Source organism: Macaca thibetana, chromosome 16 (genome assembly GCF_024542745.1).
Source record: "Macaca thibetana thibetana isolate TM-01 chromosome 16, ASM2454274v1, whole genome shotgun sequence".
Lineage (NCBI taxonomy): Eukaryota > Metazoa > Chordata > Mammalia > Primates > Cercopithecidae > Macaca > Macaca thibetana.
In genome coordinates this window covers 5,025,078-5,041,339 of record NC_065593.1, presented here as the reverse complement: position 1 = coordinate 5,041,339, position 16,262 = coordinate 5,025,078, and the positions used below count along the sequence as shown (strand labels likewise).

Here is a 16,262-nt window from a genome sequence, read left to right as displayed (position 1 = left end):
GTAAAATTTTGAAGGTGTGGCCTGGGTCCTCTTGACTGTTTATAGTAAAATGTAAGAGTTGAGAGATAAAGAGGGAAGTGTTATGCTTAAAAGGAACCAGAACGTAAAGGTTTGGGAAAATTTTCAGCCTGTCCATTTTGTAAAAAAATGAGAAAGCTTGAGGTCGAGTGCGGTGGCTCAAGCCTGTAATCCCAGCACTTTGGGACACCAAGGCGGGTGGATCACGAGGTCAGGAGTTCGGGACCAGCCTGACCAACATGCTGAAACCCTGTCTCTACTAAAAACACAAAAATTAGCCTGGTGTGGTGGTGTGCACCTGTAATCACAGCTACTTGGGAGGCTGAGGCAGGAGAATCACTTGAACCCGGAAGGCAGAGGCTGCAGTGAGCCAAGATCGTGCCACTGCACTTCAGCCTGGGCAGCAGAGTGAGACTCCATCTCAAAAACAAAAACAAAAACAAAAAAAAGAGAGAAAGCTTGTTCTGAAGAGAGCACTCTGGTGTGACTGAACAACCATTTGATGAGGAGATTAGCACAGGTGTGAACCACACATGTAATCAACCACCTCAACAACAGCCAGGAGAAAGAAAAAATCGGGCGGGACGAAAGAAGGCTGCTGGACTTAGAGTCTACAGGACGAGACAACAGAGCTATCTGGCTGCAAACATGCATTGTCCTTCAGGAAAAGGGAAGAAGGACCTCAAAAGTTATCCAGAGATCAGAAGGACTACTATTTCCACCACAGGCTCCAGAGGGCTTGGAGGGCCTAATATCGACCCAAAGAGGATTATTCTCAAGCCTCAAGATCTAATGGAGTTTACTTTCCTAGGTTTTGGCCTTGCCTGGGGCCTGTCACCCATTTCTCCCTTTTGGAATGAAAATATCTATCCTATGCCTCTCCATTCCTTGTATTTTGTAAATATATAACTTGTCTGTTTTCACAGGTTCCACAGCTGGTGAGGCTATTTAGATGAGACTTTGGACTTTCGAGTTAATGCTGGAATGAGTAAAGACTTTGGAGGCTGTTAGGATGGGATGAATGTATTTTGTATGCAATAAGGACATTAATTTTGGGAGTCTGGGATGGAATGCTATAAATTGAATAGTGTCCTCAACAAATTCATGTGCTGAAGCCCTAACCACTAGTTGTAACTGTATTTTGAGATAGGGTTTTAGGAGGTAACTAAGATTACATGAGGTCATACGAGTGGGGCTTTAATCCAATAAAACTTGTAGCTTTATAAGAAGAGCCAGGGAAGAAGGAGAGGGTGAGAGAATCTCTTTCCAGCATGTGAGAACATAGCGAGAAGGTCATCTACAAGCCAGGAAGAGAATCCTCATCAGAAAGTGACCCTGCAAGACCTTGATCTGGACTTCTAGCCTGCAGAAATGTGGGAAAATAAATTTCTATTGTTTAAGCTACACTGTCTATGGTATTTTGTTAAGGGAGCCTGAGCAGACTAAGATGCATTTTTCTTGAATCTTCAAACTGGTTTCTTGAAGTATTTACTTTTTTTTTTTTGAGACGGAATCTCACTCTGTTGCCAGGCTGGAGTGTAGTGGCACAATCTCAGCTCACTGCAACCTCTGCCTCCCGGGTTCAATTGATTCTCCTGTGTCAGCCTCCCAAGTAGCTGGGACTACAGGCATGCACCACCACACCCAGCTAATTTTTGTATTTTTAGTAGAGATGGGGTTTCACCATGTTGGCCAGGATGTTCTCAATCTCTTGACCACGTGATCCACCCCTCAGCCTCCCAAAGTGCTGGGATTACAGGTGTGAGCCACCGCACATGGCCTGAAGTACTTACTTTTAACAGGCTTACTATCCCTCTACTATAGCATTTCACGAGTAGGAGAGTGATGCTGAAGCTACATGGTCTTCATGTGATACTATAAAAAATACAGGGGACATGGCCGGGCGTGGTGGCTGGGCCAGGCATAGTGGCTCGCACCTGTAATCCCAGCACTTTGGGAGGCTGAGGCGGGCGGATCATGAGGTCAAGAGATTGAGATCATCCTGGCCAACATGGTGAAACCCCATCTCTACTAAAAATACAAAAAATTAGCCACTGCACTCCAGCTTGGTGACAGAGCAAGACTCTGTCTCAAAAACAAAAAAACAAACAACAACAACAAAAAAACATATATATATGTACTCCCTGGCTTACAATCCGGCTACATCCCAATAAACCCATCCTAAATTGAAAATATCATAAGTAAAAAACACACTCTAGGTCGGGTGCAGTGGCTCATGCTTGTAATCCCAGCACTTTGGAAGGTCGAGGCGGATGGATCATTTGAGGTTAGGAGTTCGAGACCAGCCTCGCCAACATGGCAAAACCCCATCTCTACTAAAAATACAAAAATTTAGCTGGGTGTAGTGGTGGGCGTCTGTAATCCCAGCTTCTTGGGAGGCCGAGGCGGGCGGATCACGAGGTCAAGAGATCGAGACCATCCTGGCCAACATGTGAAACTTCGTCTCTACTAAAAATACAAAAATTAGCTGGGCGTGGCAGTGGGTGCCTGTAATCCCAGCTTCTTGGGACGCTGAGGTAGGAGAATTGCTTGAACCCGGGAGTTGGAGGTTGCAGTGAGCCGAGATTGCACCATTACACTCCTACACTCCAGCCTGGGCAACAAAAGCGAAACTCTGTCTCAAAAAAATAACAAGAACAACAAAAAACACACTCCAGTCTGGGTGTGATGGCTCACACCTGTAATCCCAGCACTTTGGAAGACTGAGGTAGGTGGGTTGCTTGAGCTCAGGAGCTCAAAACCAGCCTATGCAATGTGGTGAAACCCTGTCTCTAAAATAATTATCAAAAAAATTAGCTGTAAGTGGTGAGGTGTGCCTGTAGTCCCAGCTACTCAGAAGGCTAAGGCAGGAGGGTAACTTGAGCCCAGGAGGTGGAGGCTGCAGTAAGCCATGATCCTGCCACTGCATTCTAGCCTGGGTAACAGAGTGAGACCCTGTCTCAAAAGCAAAAAACAAAAACCAAAAACTCCCCACTCTATACCTTCAACTTAGTAGGTGTTTATCCAAATGTAACCCCATCCCAAGTTGAGGAGTGTACTGAATGCACATTGCTTTCTATCAGAGTAAAGATCTTAATAACCAAGATCTCCAAAACAGATTTGGCCCTGAAAAAAATTGCATTACTGGGCCAAAGCAGACACTGCACAGGCAGGACACTGTGCAAATGGAGTGCCTGAGAAAAAATGCATCATTATTAACATTGAAATTGCCTTTGCAAAATTTTGACTGAGGCAGTGAAAGAGAGCTAACTTAACCGACTCCATCTTGCTTCTAACCTCCATGCTGTCCTTGTTCATTCCTGGGCATAGGATGAACTAACTTTGGGAGAAACTCAGTTTATAGATCATAGTTTAAACAAAGATGGTAACAGCCCTTTCCCAAAGCAGACCTCCTTCTTGCCTGGGGACTAGATTGCCTTTGTAGGACTAATGAATTAGGTCCAAGATTAGAAATTATGGTTTAGGAGTCATGCAGCTGGAGGATACAAGATTCTGACCCTCCCTAAACTGCTAAGATAAGTGCTTGAGATATTTTGCAGATCCTGCATTTGATGGATCACCCAGATCAATAAACTGGCTCATCTGATCTTGTAGCCCCCCACCCAGGAACTGACTCAGCCCAAGAAGAGAACTTTGACTCCCCATGATTTCATCTCTGACCAATCAGCTCACTGGCTTCACCCCACTCACCAAGTTATCCTCAAAAACTCTGCTGCCTGAATGCTCAGGGAGACAGATTTGAGTAACAATAAAACTCTGGTCTCCCGCAGCTCTGTGTGAATTACTCTTTCACCATTGCAATTCCTGGTCTTGATAAAGTGGCTCTGTCTAGGCAGTGGGCAAGGTGAACCCCTTGGGCGGTTACAATATTAACGTGAAAAAACAAATCACAACATTCACAGAGTAAGAGGGCGGGATATCATCTTTGAAAACAGGCCGGGCGCGGTGGCTCACGCCTGTAATCCCAGCACTTTGGGAGGCCGAGGCGGGCGGATCACAAGGTCAGGAGATCGAGACCACGGTGAAACCCCGTCTCTACTAAAAATACAAAAAATTAGCCGGGCGCGGTTGTGGGCGCCTGTAGTCCCAGCTACTCGGGAGGCTGAGGCAGGAGAATGGCGTGAACCCGGGAGGTGGAGCTTGCAGTGAGCCGAGATCGCGCCACTGCACTCCAGCCTGGGCGACAGAGCGAGACTCCGTCTCAAAAAAAAAAAAAAAAAAAAAAAAAAAAGAAAACAAAGGAACCCATGATTCCTTTCACAAATTGACTCAAAACCATGTATCTTTCGAGGTTTACGGAGGAAGAAATTTAGGAACAGAATTCAGTAACTTGCCTAGGTTATGCAATTAAAAACTTGATTAAACTTGGGTCTCATTCTGGGCAGTCTGGCTCTATAAATTCACTGGCATAAACAGAAGAAAGTCTCCCGTGGTGACCTCAGCAGTTTACCCTGAAGCAAGTAAGATCAAGAATAAATCTAAACTTTTTCTTCATCTCTTTGTAGCATACTGAAATGAACAGGATCCCCTCCCCAAATTGAATACAATGAACATCAATTCCCACCAATGCCTAATATTATAAAGAATAACCAGCAGGTCGGGCACGGTGGCTCATGCCTGTAATCCCAGCACTTTTGGAGGCTGAGGCAGAAGGATCCCCTAAGGTCAGCTTTGAGACCAGCCTGGCCAACATGGTGAAACCCTGTCTCTACTAAAAATATAAAAATTACCTGGGTGTGGTGGCACATGCCTGTGATCCTAGCTACTTGGGAGGCTGAGGCAGGAGAATCGCTTGAACCCAAGAGGTGGAGGCTGACATGAGCCAAGATTGCACCACTGCATTCCAGCCTGGGTGACAGAGCAAGACTCCGTCTCATAAAAAACAAACAAATAAACAAACAAACAAACACACACCAGTAACAACACAGTTAATGGTCAAACACTAGATATGTTGTCAATCAAATCATAAATAAAGATAAAGTTGCCTGCTTTCCCTATTTTGTTTAACATAGATTAAGGAAATCCACTCAAAGCAATAAGAAATGGATCAGGGCCAAGCGCAGTGGCTCACGCCTGTAATCTCAGCACTTTGGGAGGCAGATCATTTGTGGTCAGGAGTTCAAGACTAGCCTGACCAACATGGTGAAACCCTATCTCTACTGAAAAAACAAAAAATTAGCCGGGCATGGTGGCGTACGCCTGTAATTTCAGCTACTCAGGAGGCTGAGACAGAAGAATCACTTGAACCCAGGAGGCAGAGGTTGCAATGAGCTGAGATCGTGCCACTGCACTCCAGCCTGTGTGACAGAGCAAAACTCTGTCTCAAAAAAAAAAAAAAAAAAAAAAAAAAAAAAAAAAAAGGATCAGAAATAAGAGACATACCTTGAAAAAATGAAGGATTGTATTAGCATTATTTGCAGATGATTTACCTACAAAACTTTAGGGAATCAAGTTAAAACTGGTAGGTTTTTTACAGAAGTTTCAAAGTGATGAATATAAAATAAATATGTTAAAAAAATCAATAAAGCTACATACTAGCAGTAAATTCTTAGCCAAAAAATCTTATTCACAACAATAACAATAAAAAAGAATCAAAATAACTTTAGCAGAATTGTTTAGTACCTAGATGAAGAAAACTACAAAAAGTCCTATATAGACTGGGAATGGTGGCTCATGCTGTAATATCAACACTTTGGGAAGCTGAGGCAGATCACTTGAGCCCAAGGGTTGGAGACCAGCCTAGGTGACATGGCAAGACTCTGTCTCTAAAAAAACTTTTAAAATTAGTTGGGCATGGTGGTGCACACCTGTAGTCCTAGCTACTTAGGAGGCTGAGGTGGGAAGATTGCTTGAGCCCAGAAGTTAGAGCTTGCAGTAAGACATGATCACGTCATTGCACTTTAGCCTGATGGCAGAGACCGTGTCTCCAAAAACTAACAAACAAAAAAAAACTCCAAAGAAAAAGTCCTATACTCCGACCCAGTAATTCAATATCTGGAAATTCATTTATGGAAAGAGTCAGAACTTCAAAGATTTGCTAAAAAAAATTATAAGTGCTTAAATATTAGAAAGATTTAAATATTCAATAGTAGGAGCATGTTAAATGTTATGGTACATCTTTACTATTAAATCTTTACAATCATTAAAGACTTTTAATGATTATTTAATGACATAGGAAAATGCTAAAAATACTCTCTAGTGAAAAAAAGCAGGGTACCAAATTTCTTATACCATTTGATGCTAATTTTGTTTAACACTGGGCAGATAATTCTCATTTTCCTTATAATTTTCTCAAGTATTCCCACCTTACATCTCAATTCTTCCAGTTCTCCTCATTATAGTTTGTGGTTTTATTTTCCTCTGACTGATCCCCAATTCTTATCACTCCAGTTAATCCACAGGCAATTTCATTCACCCCAAATACTTTCTTTTTTTTTTTTTTTTTTTTGGAGATGGAGTTTCACTCTTGTTGCCCAGGCTGGAGTATAATGGTGCGATCTCAGCTCACCGCAACCTCCTCTTCCCAGGTTCAAGTGATTCTCCTGCCTCAGCCTCCCGAGTAGCTGGGATTATAAGCATGCACCACCATACTTGGCTAATTTTGTATTTTTAGTAGAGATGGGGTTTCTCCATGTTGGTCAGGCTGGTCTCAAACTCCCAACCTCAGGTGATCCACCCTCCTTGGCCTCCCAAAGCGCTGGGATTACAGGTATGAGCCACTGCACTCAGCCCACCCCAAAGACTTTCATCCTCCCATATGCTAAAGATGCCTAATTTATTATCTCTTCATACCCAATTCTCCTCCTTTGCAAACTACCCTCGCTAATCTTTATCCACCTAGATATCTAGGTGGGTTTCCATTATCCCAAATTTCTTCTGTTCCTTGAATTCCTACCATTTCTTTCTTTCTTTTTTTTTTTTTTTTGAGAGGGAGTTTCGTTCTTATTGCCCGGGCTGGAGTGCAATGGCGTGATTTCGGCTCACCGCAACCTCTGCCTCCTGGGTTCAAGCCATTCTCCTGCCTCAGCCTCCCAAGTAGCTGGGATTACAGGGATGCGCCACCACACCCAGCTAATTTTGTATTTTTAGTAGAGACCGGGTTTCTCCATGTTGGTCAGGCTGGTCTCGAATTCCTGACCTCAGGTGATCTGCCCCCTCTCGGCCTCCCAAAGTGCTGGGATTAGAGGCGTGAGCCACCGCACCCAGCCTATTTCTACCTTTTAAATAAGATTGGAGGCCAGCTGTGGTGGCTCATGCCTATAATCCCAGCATTTTGGAAGGCCAAAGTGGGAGACTGCTTGAGTCCAGGAGTTCAAGACCTGCTTGGGCAAGCTAGCAAGACCCCATCTCTACCAAAAAAAAAAAAAAAAAAAAAAAAAAAAAAAGGTAGCTAGCATGGTGGTGCATGCCTGTGGTCCCAGTTACTCAGGAGGCTGAGGTGGAAGGATCCTTGAACCGCGGAGTTAGGCTGCAGTGAGCTGTGATTGTGCCACTGCATTTATCCTGGGTGACACAGCAAAACTCTGTCTCAAGTAAAATGAAACAAAACAAAACTTTGAGGCTCGGGCTGGGCATGGTGGCTCACATCCATAATCTCAGCACTTTGAGGGGTTGAGGTGGGAGGATTGCTTGAGGAGTTCCAGACCAGCCTGGGTTCATTAGTCCATTCTCACATTGCTATAAATACCTGAGACTTGGTAATTTATAAGGAAAAGAGGTTTAATTGGCTCATGGTTCTGCAGGCTATAAAGGAAGAATAGTAGTTTCCGATTTTGAGGAGGCCTCAGGAAGCTTCCAATATGGCAGAAGGCAAAGGGGGAGCAAACATCTTACATGGCAGAGGGAGGAGCAAGAGAGAGAGGGAGGAAGTACTATATACTTTTAAACAAGCAGATCTTGCCAGAACACACTGACAAGGACAGTACCAAGCAGGATAGTGCCAAACTATTCATGAGAAATCGGCCTCCATGATCCAACCACCTCCGACTGATCCAAGGCCCCACCTCCAATATTAGGATTACAATTCCACATGAGATTTGGTGGGGACACAGATCAAAACTATATCACTGCGTAACTCAGGGAGAACCCATCTCGACGAAAAGTTAAAAAATAAGCCAGGCATGGTGGCCCACACCTGTAGTCCCAGCTACTCAAGAGTTCAAGGCTGCAGTAAGCTAAGATTGCACCACTGCCTAACAGCCTGGGTGTCAGCGTGACACCTTGTCTCTTAAAAAAAAAAAAAAAGAGTTGAATTCATCCCATCATCTCCATCTCAGTTGCTGCTACTCTAATTTGAGATATCCTCCTTCCACTGGGACAAAAACAGTAGACTAACCCATCTACAATCTTGATCTCTTCAATCCATACTTTCATTAGAGTAATCATTCTAAAGCACAAAACTCATCATCTCTCTCCACTATTCAGTTTACATTTCTGTATGGTATCATGAAGGTTCAACAGAAAGAGATATATGTTCTGCCAAAGCTAATGTGTTCACAGCTCACCTGAATTTTACTGCCTTTTCTTTTCCTTTTTTTTTTTTTTTGAGACGGAGTCTCACTCTGTCACCCAGGTTGGAGTGTAGTGGTGCGATCTCAGCTCACTGCAACCTCTGTCTCCTGGGTTCAAGTGATTCTCCTGCCTTAGCCTCCCGAGTAGCTGGGATTACAGGCACGTGCCTCCACGCCTAGCTAATTTTTGTATTTTTTAGTACAGACGGAGTTTCACCATGTTGGCCAGGCTGGTCTCGAACTCCTGACCTCGTGATCCACCCGCCTTGGCCTCCCAAAGTGTTGGGATTACAGGCGTCAGCCACCGCACCCGGCCCTGAAATTCTTGAAAAGATTAAAGAAGAAAATGAGTAATTATGTTCATGTTCTTGGAAAGGACTTTCAGTGTGACAGAAAAGAGATTCAGTTTTTTTTTTTTTTTTTTTTTCTTTTGAGACAGGATCTCACTCTGTTATCCAGGCTGGAGTTCAGTGAGCATGACCTTGGCTCACTGCAGCCTCCACCTTATGGGTTCAGGTGATCTCTCACCTCAGTCACCCAAGTAGCTGGGATTTCGGGCATGCCACCATGCCTGGCTAATTGTTTGTATTTTTAGTAGAGACAGGGTTTCACCACATTGCCCAGGCTGGTGTCAAACTCCTAGGCTCAAGCGATCTGTCCACCTCGGCCTCCCAAAGTGCTTGGAGCCACTTCACCCAACTAGAGATTCCATTGTAAATATCAATGATGTTAAACAAAACCCCTGAAATATTAACTTTGAATTGTAATTATCGGTATATATTTCTGATTTTTTTTCCTTAAAAAAAAAAAAATAGGCCAGGCATGGTGGCTCACGCCTGTAATCCCAGACTTTGGGAGGCCGAGGAGGGTGGATCACTTGAGGTCAAGAGTTCAAAACAAGCCCGGCCAACATGGCAAAACCCCTTCTCTACTAAAGATACAAAAATTAGCCAGATGTAGTGGTGTGTGCCTGTAATCCCAGCTACTCGGGAGGCTGAGGCAGGAGAATCACTTTAGCTCAGGTGGCGGAGGTTGCAGTGAGCTGAGATCGCACCCCTGCACTCCAGCCTGGGCAACAGAGCAAGACTCTATCTCAAAAAAAAAGAAAAAAAAAATTAGCCAGGTGTGGTGGTAAGTGCCTATAGTCCCAGCTACTCGGGAGGCTGACACAGGAGGATTGCCTGAACCCAGGAATTCAAGGCTACAGTGAAGTGTGATCACGCCAGTTCACTCCACCCTGGGTAACAGTGAGCTCCTGTCTCTAAAAAAGCCAAAAGCACACAAAAAACACACATCCTAGCTCTGTCCACTATAAAAGTCAAGTAGCAATGAGAAATAATAACACTATAGCAGCCAGGCGTGGTGGCTCATGCCTATAATCCCAACGCTTTGGGAGGGTGAGGCAGGCGGATCACCTGAGGTCAGGAGTTTGAGACCAGCCTGACCAACATGGTGAAACCCTGTCTCTACTAAAAATACAAAAATTAGCTGGGCGTGGTGGCGTGCACCTGTAATCCCAGCTACTCAGGCTAAATTTTTGTATTTTTAGTAGAGGTGGGGTTTCACCATATTGGCTGAAACCAATATGGTGAGGCTGAGGCAGGAAACTTGCTGGAACCTGGGAGGCAGAGGCTACAGTGAGCCAAGATCGCACCACTGCACTCCAGCCTGGGCAACAGAGCAAGACTCCGTCTAAAAAAATAAATAAATAACACTATAGAGTCCGGGCGCGGTGGCTCAAGCCTGTAATCCCAGCACTTTGGGAGGCCGAGACGGGCGGATCACGAGGTCAGGAGATCGAGACTAACGGTGAAACCCCGTCTCTACTAAAAAATACAAAAAAAACTAGCCGGGCGAGGTGGCGGGCGCCTGTAGTCCCAGCTACTCGGGAGGCTGAGGCAGGAGAATGGCGTGAACCCAGGAGGCGGAGCTTGCAGTGAGCCGAGATCGGGCCACTGCACTCCAGTATGGGCAAGAGTGCCAGACTCCGCCTCAAAAAAAAAAAAAAAAATAACACTATAGCAATGAACACTCCTACTATGCTGGTTATGGCCTCTAAATACCATTCCCTACCAAGACAAACAAAGGCTCTTTGGAGAAATGGCTGATTTCAGAATTGGGGCAGGAAAGTATACAACATAGTACTGGAAAGTCTCATTGTACTTGAAAGAAAGGAAGGAAATCATAAAAGACAAGGAGGTCATATGAAAAGGATCTATAAGCCAACATGAAGAGACTCTCTGGCCAAACATGAGACAATTTAGTATTAAAGAACATTACAACTGAACCTGAAACACTGAATACATGAAAACACACAATTTCCTAATGAAAGTTAAAAGTGTCCTCCCCATTCAAGAAACAAACAAACAATAGATCACGACTGTAGGTGTACAGCGTATCAACTCTTTATTCTGAAAAATGTCAATTAAAGGGAAAAAGTTAAGCACATATCCTGTTTTTTGTTTCAGATTATTATACATAGCAGTGTAACTTAATAGTGAAGATTCTGTTTTATAAAAGAATTATAGCTAGTACACATAGAATATGTGAGACAATTGGAAACTCAGCATTTTGCAACTTCTAGGTAATTAATGATTCAGGCAATAGGCATGAGAACATATGAAAGGTTGATGGGGCCTTTAAAATAAAGGGAATCATTGCCATCTGAACTTGCTGATCAATTGTAGATTCACTATAGGTCTATCAGATAGTACATGTCTCCTGATAAGATGCAAAGTACATAGTGCAGCCTATGAAATATTCTTGCCCCCCAAAAATTTAGACCCAAATCTGATTTGTTGTGTGAAAAAAAAAAAAAAAGACCAGGCGTGGTAGCTCATGGCTATAATCACAGCACTTTGGGAGGCTGAGGCGGGTGGATCACCTGAGGTCAGGAGTTCAAGACCAGCCTGGCCAATATGGTGAAACCCCATCTCTACTAAAAATATAAAAAATTTGCCAGGTATGGTGGTAGATGCCTGTAATCCCAACTACTCGGGAGACTTAGGGGGGAGAATCGCTTGAATCCAGGAGGCGGAGGTTGCAGTGAGCTGAGATGGCACTACTGCACTCCAGCCTGGGTGTGACAGAGTGAGACTCAGTCTCAAAAAAAAAAAAAAAAAAAAAGAAAAGAAAATAACTTAGACATACAGGAAACAAACAGATAAATCTAGAATGTAGAACACTCTGTATGACAACATAATTCAGTTTCTTCAACAAATCCACTGATTTGGAGAAAAGGGGAATTAAAAGCAGAATATCAACTAACTATAATGTGTGGTCCTTGCCGAGATCCTGATTTGAGTAAACCAAGTGTAAAAGGAAATTTTTGAGCTACCTGAAGAAATTCTGATATGGACTGGGTGTTAGTAGACACCAAAAAATTACTGTTATTGTTAATATTGTTAGATGTAAAGATAATGGCTGTCTGTAGCTAGGTGAAAAGTGTCCCATCTTCTTAAGAGATGCAGACCTAGGTACCGAGGGGTAAAAAACCTGATGGCTGGAGTTTTCTTTAAAATGCTTTGCATACACAAAAGATGTTAAGTTAGGGATAGCTGAAGAAACAAGCACTGTATAGTAAAGTCTAGATAATCAGTGAGTTTAGGTAATGGGCACATGGGAGTTTATGATACTGTTCTTTATACTTTTGTGTGTTTTTGAAATTTATAATAAAACTTTTTAAAGCTGTAGATATAAAGAGAAGTAGCCATGTCAGGAAAAAAAATCCAAACAGAAGTTAAAAAATTTCTTTCAATCACGCTGTCATTTAAAAACAAATGTGAAGTTTTATTACTATTATTATTATTATTATTATTATTTTTGAGATGGAGTATTCCTCTTTTGCCAAGGCTAAAGTGCAATGGTGTGATCTTGGCTCACTGCAATCTCTGCCTCCCAGGTTCAAGTGATTCTTCTGCCTCAGCTTCCCAAGTAGCTGAGATTACAGGTGTGTGCCAACAAGCCCGGCTAATTTTTGTATTTTTAGTAGATGTGGGGTTTTACCATGTTGGCCAGGCTGCTCTCGAACTCCTGACCTGAGGTGACCTGCCCACCTCGGCCTCCCAAAGTGCTGGGATTACAGGTGTGAGCCACCGTGCCCTGCCATGAAGTTATTTTATGTAGACTTTTCGTTTCTTTTTTTTTTTTTTTTTGAGATGAAGTCTCACTCTGTTGCCCAGGCTGAAGTACAACAGCTTGATCTTGGCTCACTGCAACCTCCGCCTCCTGGGTCTAAGTGATTCTCCTGCCTCAGCCTCTTGAGTAGCTGGGATTACAGGCGTGTGCCACCATGCCCAGCTAATTTTTGTATTTTTAGTAGAGGGGGGGTTTCACCATGTTGGCCAGGCTGGTCTCAAACTCCTCACCTCAAGGGATCCGCCCACCTCGGCATCCCAAAGTGCTGGGATTATAGGCGTGAACCAAAACACTGAGCCCTAGATTTTTCATACAAGATGTTCTAAGCCACTCACATTAGTTTTTTTTGTGTCTTTTGAGTATATCACTGCATATTTATTGCCAATAAATTTCTACATTGTTAAAAGATATATTACCTGTTGTCAATAATCATTACACTGGAGAGTGGAATCCCCAAAACATCACAGCTCTGCAAAAGTTCTTTCTTACGAGTCTCTCCTTGATTGTAGTAATTTCCTGAGGATAACAAATATACAGTGGTAGATTTTTTTAACAGTGGAGAACTATCTATTCACTCATTCTCATCCTGTTTTTGTTCCTTGAAGGATTTAAGCTGCCTGAAAATGTGTGATTATGATACAAAGTTTAAGAAAACACAACACCAAGATACTCCTGTGAGAAGACTACCAGTAGCACAATCTTTAGAACCACCATTCACAATTCTTTCCCATCTTTGTATTTATCTACCTATCTTTCTGACTGCATTTCAGTCACATGCTAGAGGCAGCATGGTACACAGCCAAGGGTACTAACTTTGAAGTTAAGCAGATTTAGGATCAACCCATGTATGACCACTGAGAACAACTGGGACCCCCTCTTCATTGACAGCCCTCAAATAACTGTTTAACATTGATTTAAGGATGAAGCTTTCCAAGCTCATTCTTGTTGGTATAGAAAAAGAAAATAGAGGCTGCTACTCTTGAGTATTACAGGAAAATGTGCAGATACACGGAAAGCATCCTCTTTTGAAGAGTTTCACAGCCAGCTATCCAGCATACCCCAAGGGGATCTTGATCCCATTGGCACCCCAAACAACATATATTCTTTATTTTCCCAAAACATATACTATATTCCCTAAAAATAGTTCTGGTAAATAAAACTCTTCTGTATTCTTACAAATAATACAGTGACATTTTGGTGTCACCTAAGTTGGACTCATTTTGAGCAACTGTCCAGCTAATGCACCTGTTAATTCAACTCTCCGATAAATAATTGCAGGTCTGATTTGTGCAAGTTACTTAACTTTCTTGAGCTACAGTTTCTTCACCAGTTAAGTGGGGATAATGGCTATTTCTTTTTTTTTTAGAGTCTTGCTCTGTTGCCCCAGCTGGAATACAGCGATCTCAGCTCACTGCAACCTCTGCCTCCAGAGTTCAAGCGATTCTCCTGCTTCAGCGCAGTAGTTGGGATTACAGGCACCCGCCACCATGCCTGGCTGATTTTTGTATTTTTAATTGAGATGGGGTTTCACTATGTTGCCCAGACTGGTCTCGAACTCCTGACCTTGTGCTCCACCTGCCTCAGCCTCCCAAAGTGCTGGGATTACAAGTGTGAGCCACTGCACCTGGCAAACAGGCTTAGTTTTGTATTGTCCTCATCATACCTTTTTTCTTGTTTTTTTTTTTTTTTTTTTTTTGTCATAAACATTTTGTGTATATTTTGGGTTTCCCTCAAATCTCTATACATACCCTCTCCCATTTTTTTGCTCCCTAGATTACTTGATTTTTGGTGATAGTCTCATGTACATTAGTACTGCAATTGCTAAGTTCAAAGGCTGTGCACATTAGTCTATGATTATGGTTATGAGAAACTGCTTAGAATTGAGGTTAATGTGTTTTATTGGGGCCAGTTTTATTGCTTTGTGTTTGAACTAAGGAACTTACAACAGTTCTGGAAGTTGAAGTCAAGGACCATTTTAATTGTTTTCAATAAGTTTGGTGAACATGTAGGCACTCAACAGAACACGTCTGAGATCCTTCAGCAGCTTTTAACTGATACATTCTAGAACAATGTCCAAGTAAGATGGGTACACCCTGGGATGCACAAAATAATCTTTTGGGGGTGGTAGAGGAAAAGCATTAGGATGTCTCCCCCTAATTTTCTTTTCTTTTTTCTTTTTTTTTTTGAGACACAGTTTTGCTCTTATTGTCCAGGCTGGAGTATAGTGGTGTGATCTCAGTTCACTGCAACCTCCGCTTCCCGGGTGCAAGCGATTCTCTTGCCTCAGCCTCCTGAGTAGCTGGGTTTACAGGTGCCTGCCACCACGCCTGGCTAATTTTTGTATTTTTAGTAGAGACAAGATTTCATTATGTTGGCCAGGCTGGTCTTGAACTCCTGACCTCAGGTGATCCACCCACCTCGGCCTCCCAAACTGAAGGGATTACAGGAGTGAACCACAGTGCTCGGCCATCTCCCCCTAATTTGTTTACCTTGTTTTTTACAAATGTAAGTTTTTGTTAATGTTTTTAATGTACACATTAGTCCATATACTTATGATATATTGTAAATAAATATACATATAATGGGAGTATATGCTCCACATTTTTTACCGATAGGAAAATGTGACCAAAGAGTTTTGAGACTATTATTCTAGGAAACAGAAAATGATAAAATTAATGTAATTTCTAGATGTAGAACTACATTATGCGTGTGTGTATAAGCTCATGCACAATTGTATGCTTAGTAGTCTTCCCATAACATACTTCTCAGTCATAACTAGCAATCATAATCACATTTAATACAAAGTAAAGACATTTTGTAAAGACTCAAATGTATACATTATAATTTATAAAGGTAAACATTTTATTTTACTTAAAAAATTTAAAATTAATTTATTCTAAATAGGTAATAGATTTATATGGTTAAAAAAAAAATCAAAGCTGGGCATAGTGGCAAAGTGTCCCAGCATTTTGGAAGGCTGTGGCAAGAGGATCAGTTGAGGCAAGGAGTTCAAAACCAGCCTGGTCAACATAGTGTCTTTACAAAAGAAAAATTTTAAAAATTAGCTGGGCATGGTGGTTCACGCCTGTAGTCCCACCTACTCGGGAGGCTGAGGTGGGAGGACCACTTAAGCCTGGAAGTTCGAGGCTATAGTGAACCATGACCACACCACTGTATTACAGCCTGGATGACAGTGTGAGACCCTGTGTCTCAAAAAAAAAAAAAAAAAAGAAAAAGAAAATAAATCAGTAAGAAGCTGGCTCATGCCTGTAATCCCAGCTTCCACCACTTTGGAAGGCGGGAACATTGTTTGAGACCAGGAATTGAAGACCAGGCTGGGGAATATAGCAAGACCTCTCTCTACCAAAAAAAAATAATAATAATAATAAAGGAAAAAAAGCTCCTCTCCCACTCCAACCTGGGAAGTTTTAATTTGTTAGAACAAGAAGTGGACTGGGCATGAAGGCATCATGGTCCCAACACTATCTGGTCTTTTACTAACTATATGAATTTGGAGAAATTCTTTAATTTCTTTAATTTTATTATTTAAAAAAGTTTTACCTTTATACATTGTGA

General features: G+C 42.4%; 1 protein-coding gene across 2 annotated transcripts in view; it reads right to left on the bottom strand.

Annotated features, from left to right (window-relative positions):
* Positions 1-16,262, bottom strand: part of PIGL (phosphatidylinositol glycan anchor biosynthesis class L) — a 679,575-nt gene that overhangs the window by 89,061 nt on the left and 574,252 nt on the right. For both annotated transcript variants that reach the window (XM_050763475.1, XM_050763474.1), the window contains one exon: positions 13,103-13,202. In XM_050763475.1, the coding sequence (XP_050619432.1) occupies positions 13,103-13,202 (100 nt within the window). The remainder of the gene's footprint in view (positions 1-13,102; positions 13,203-16,262) is intronic.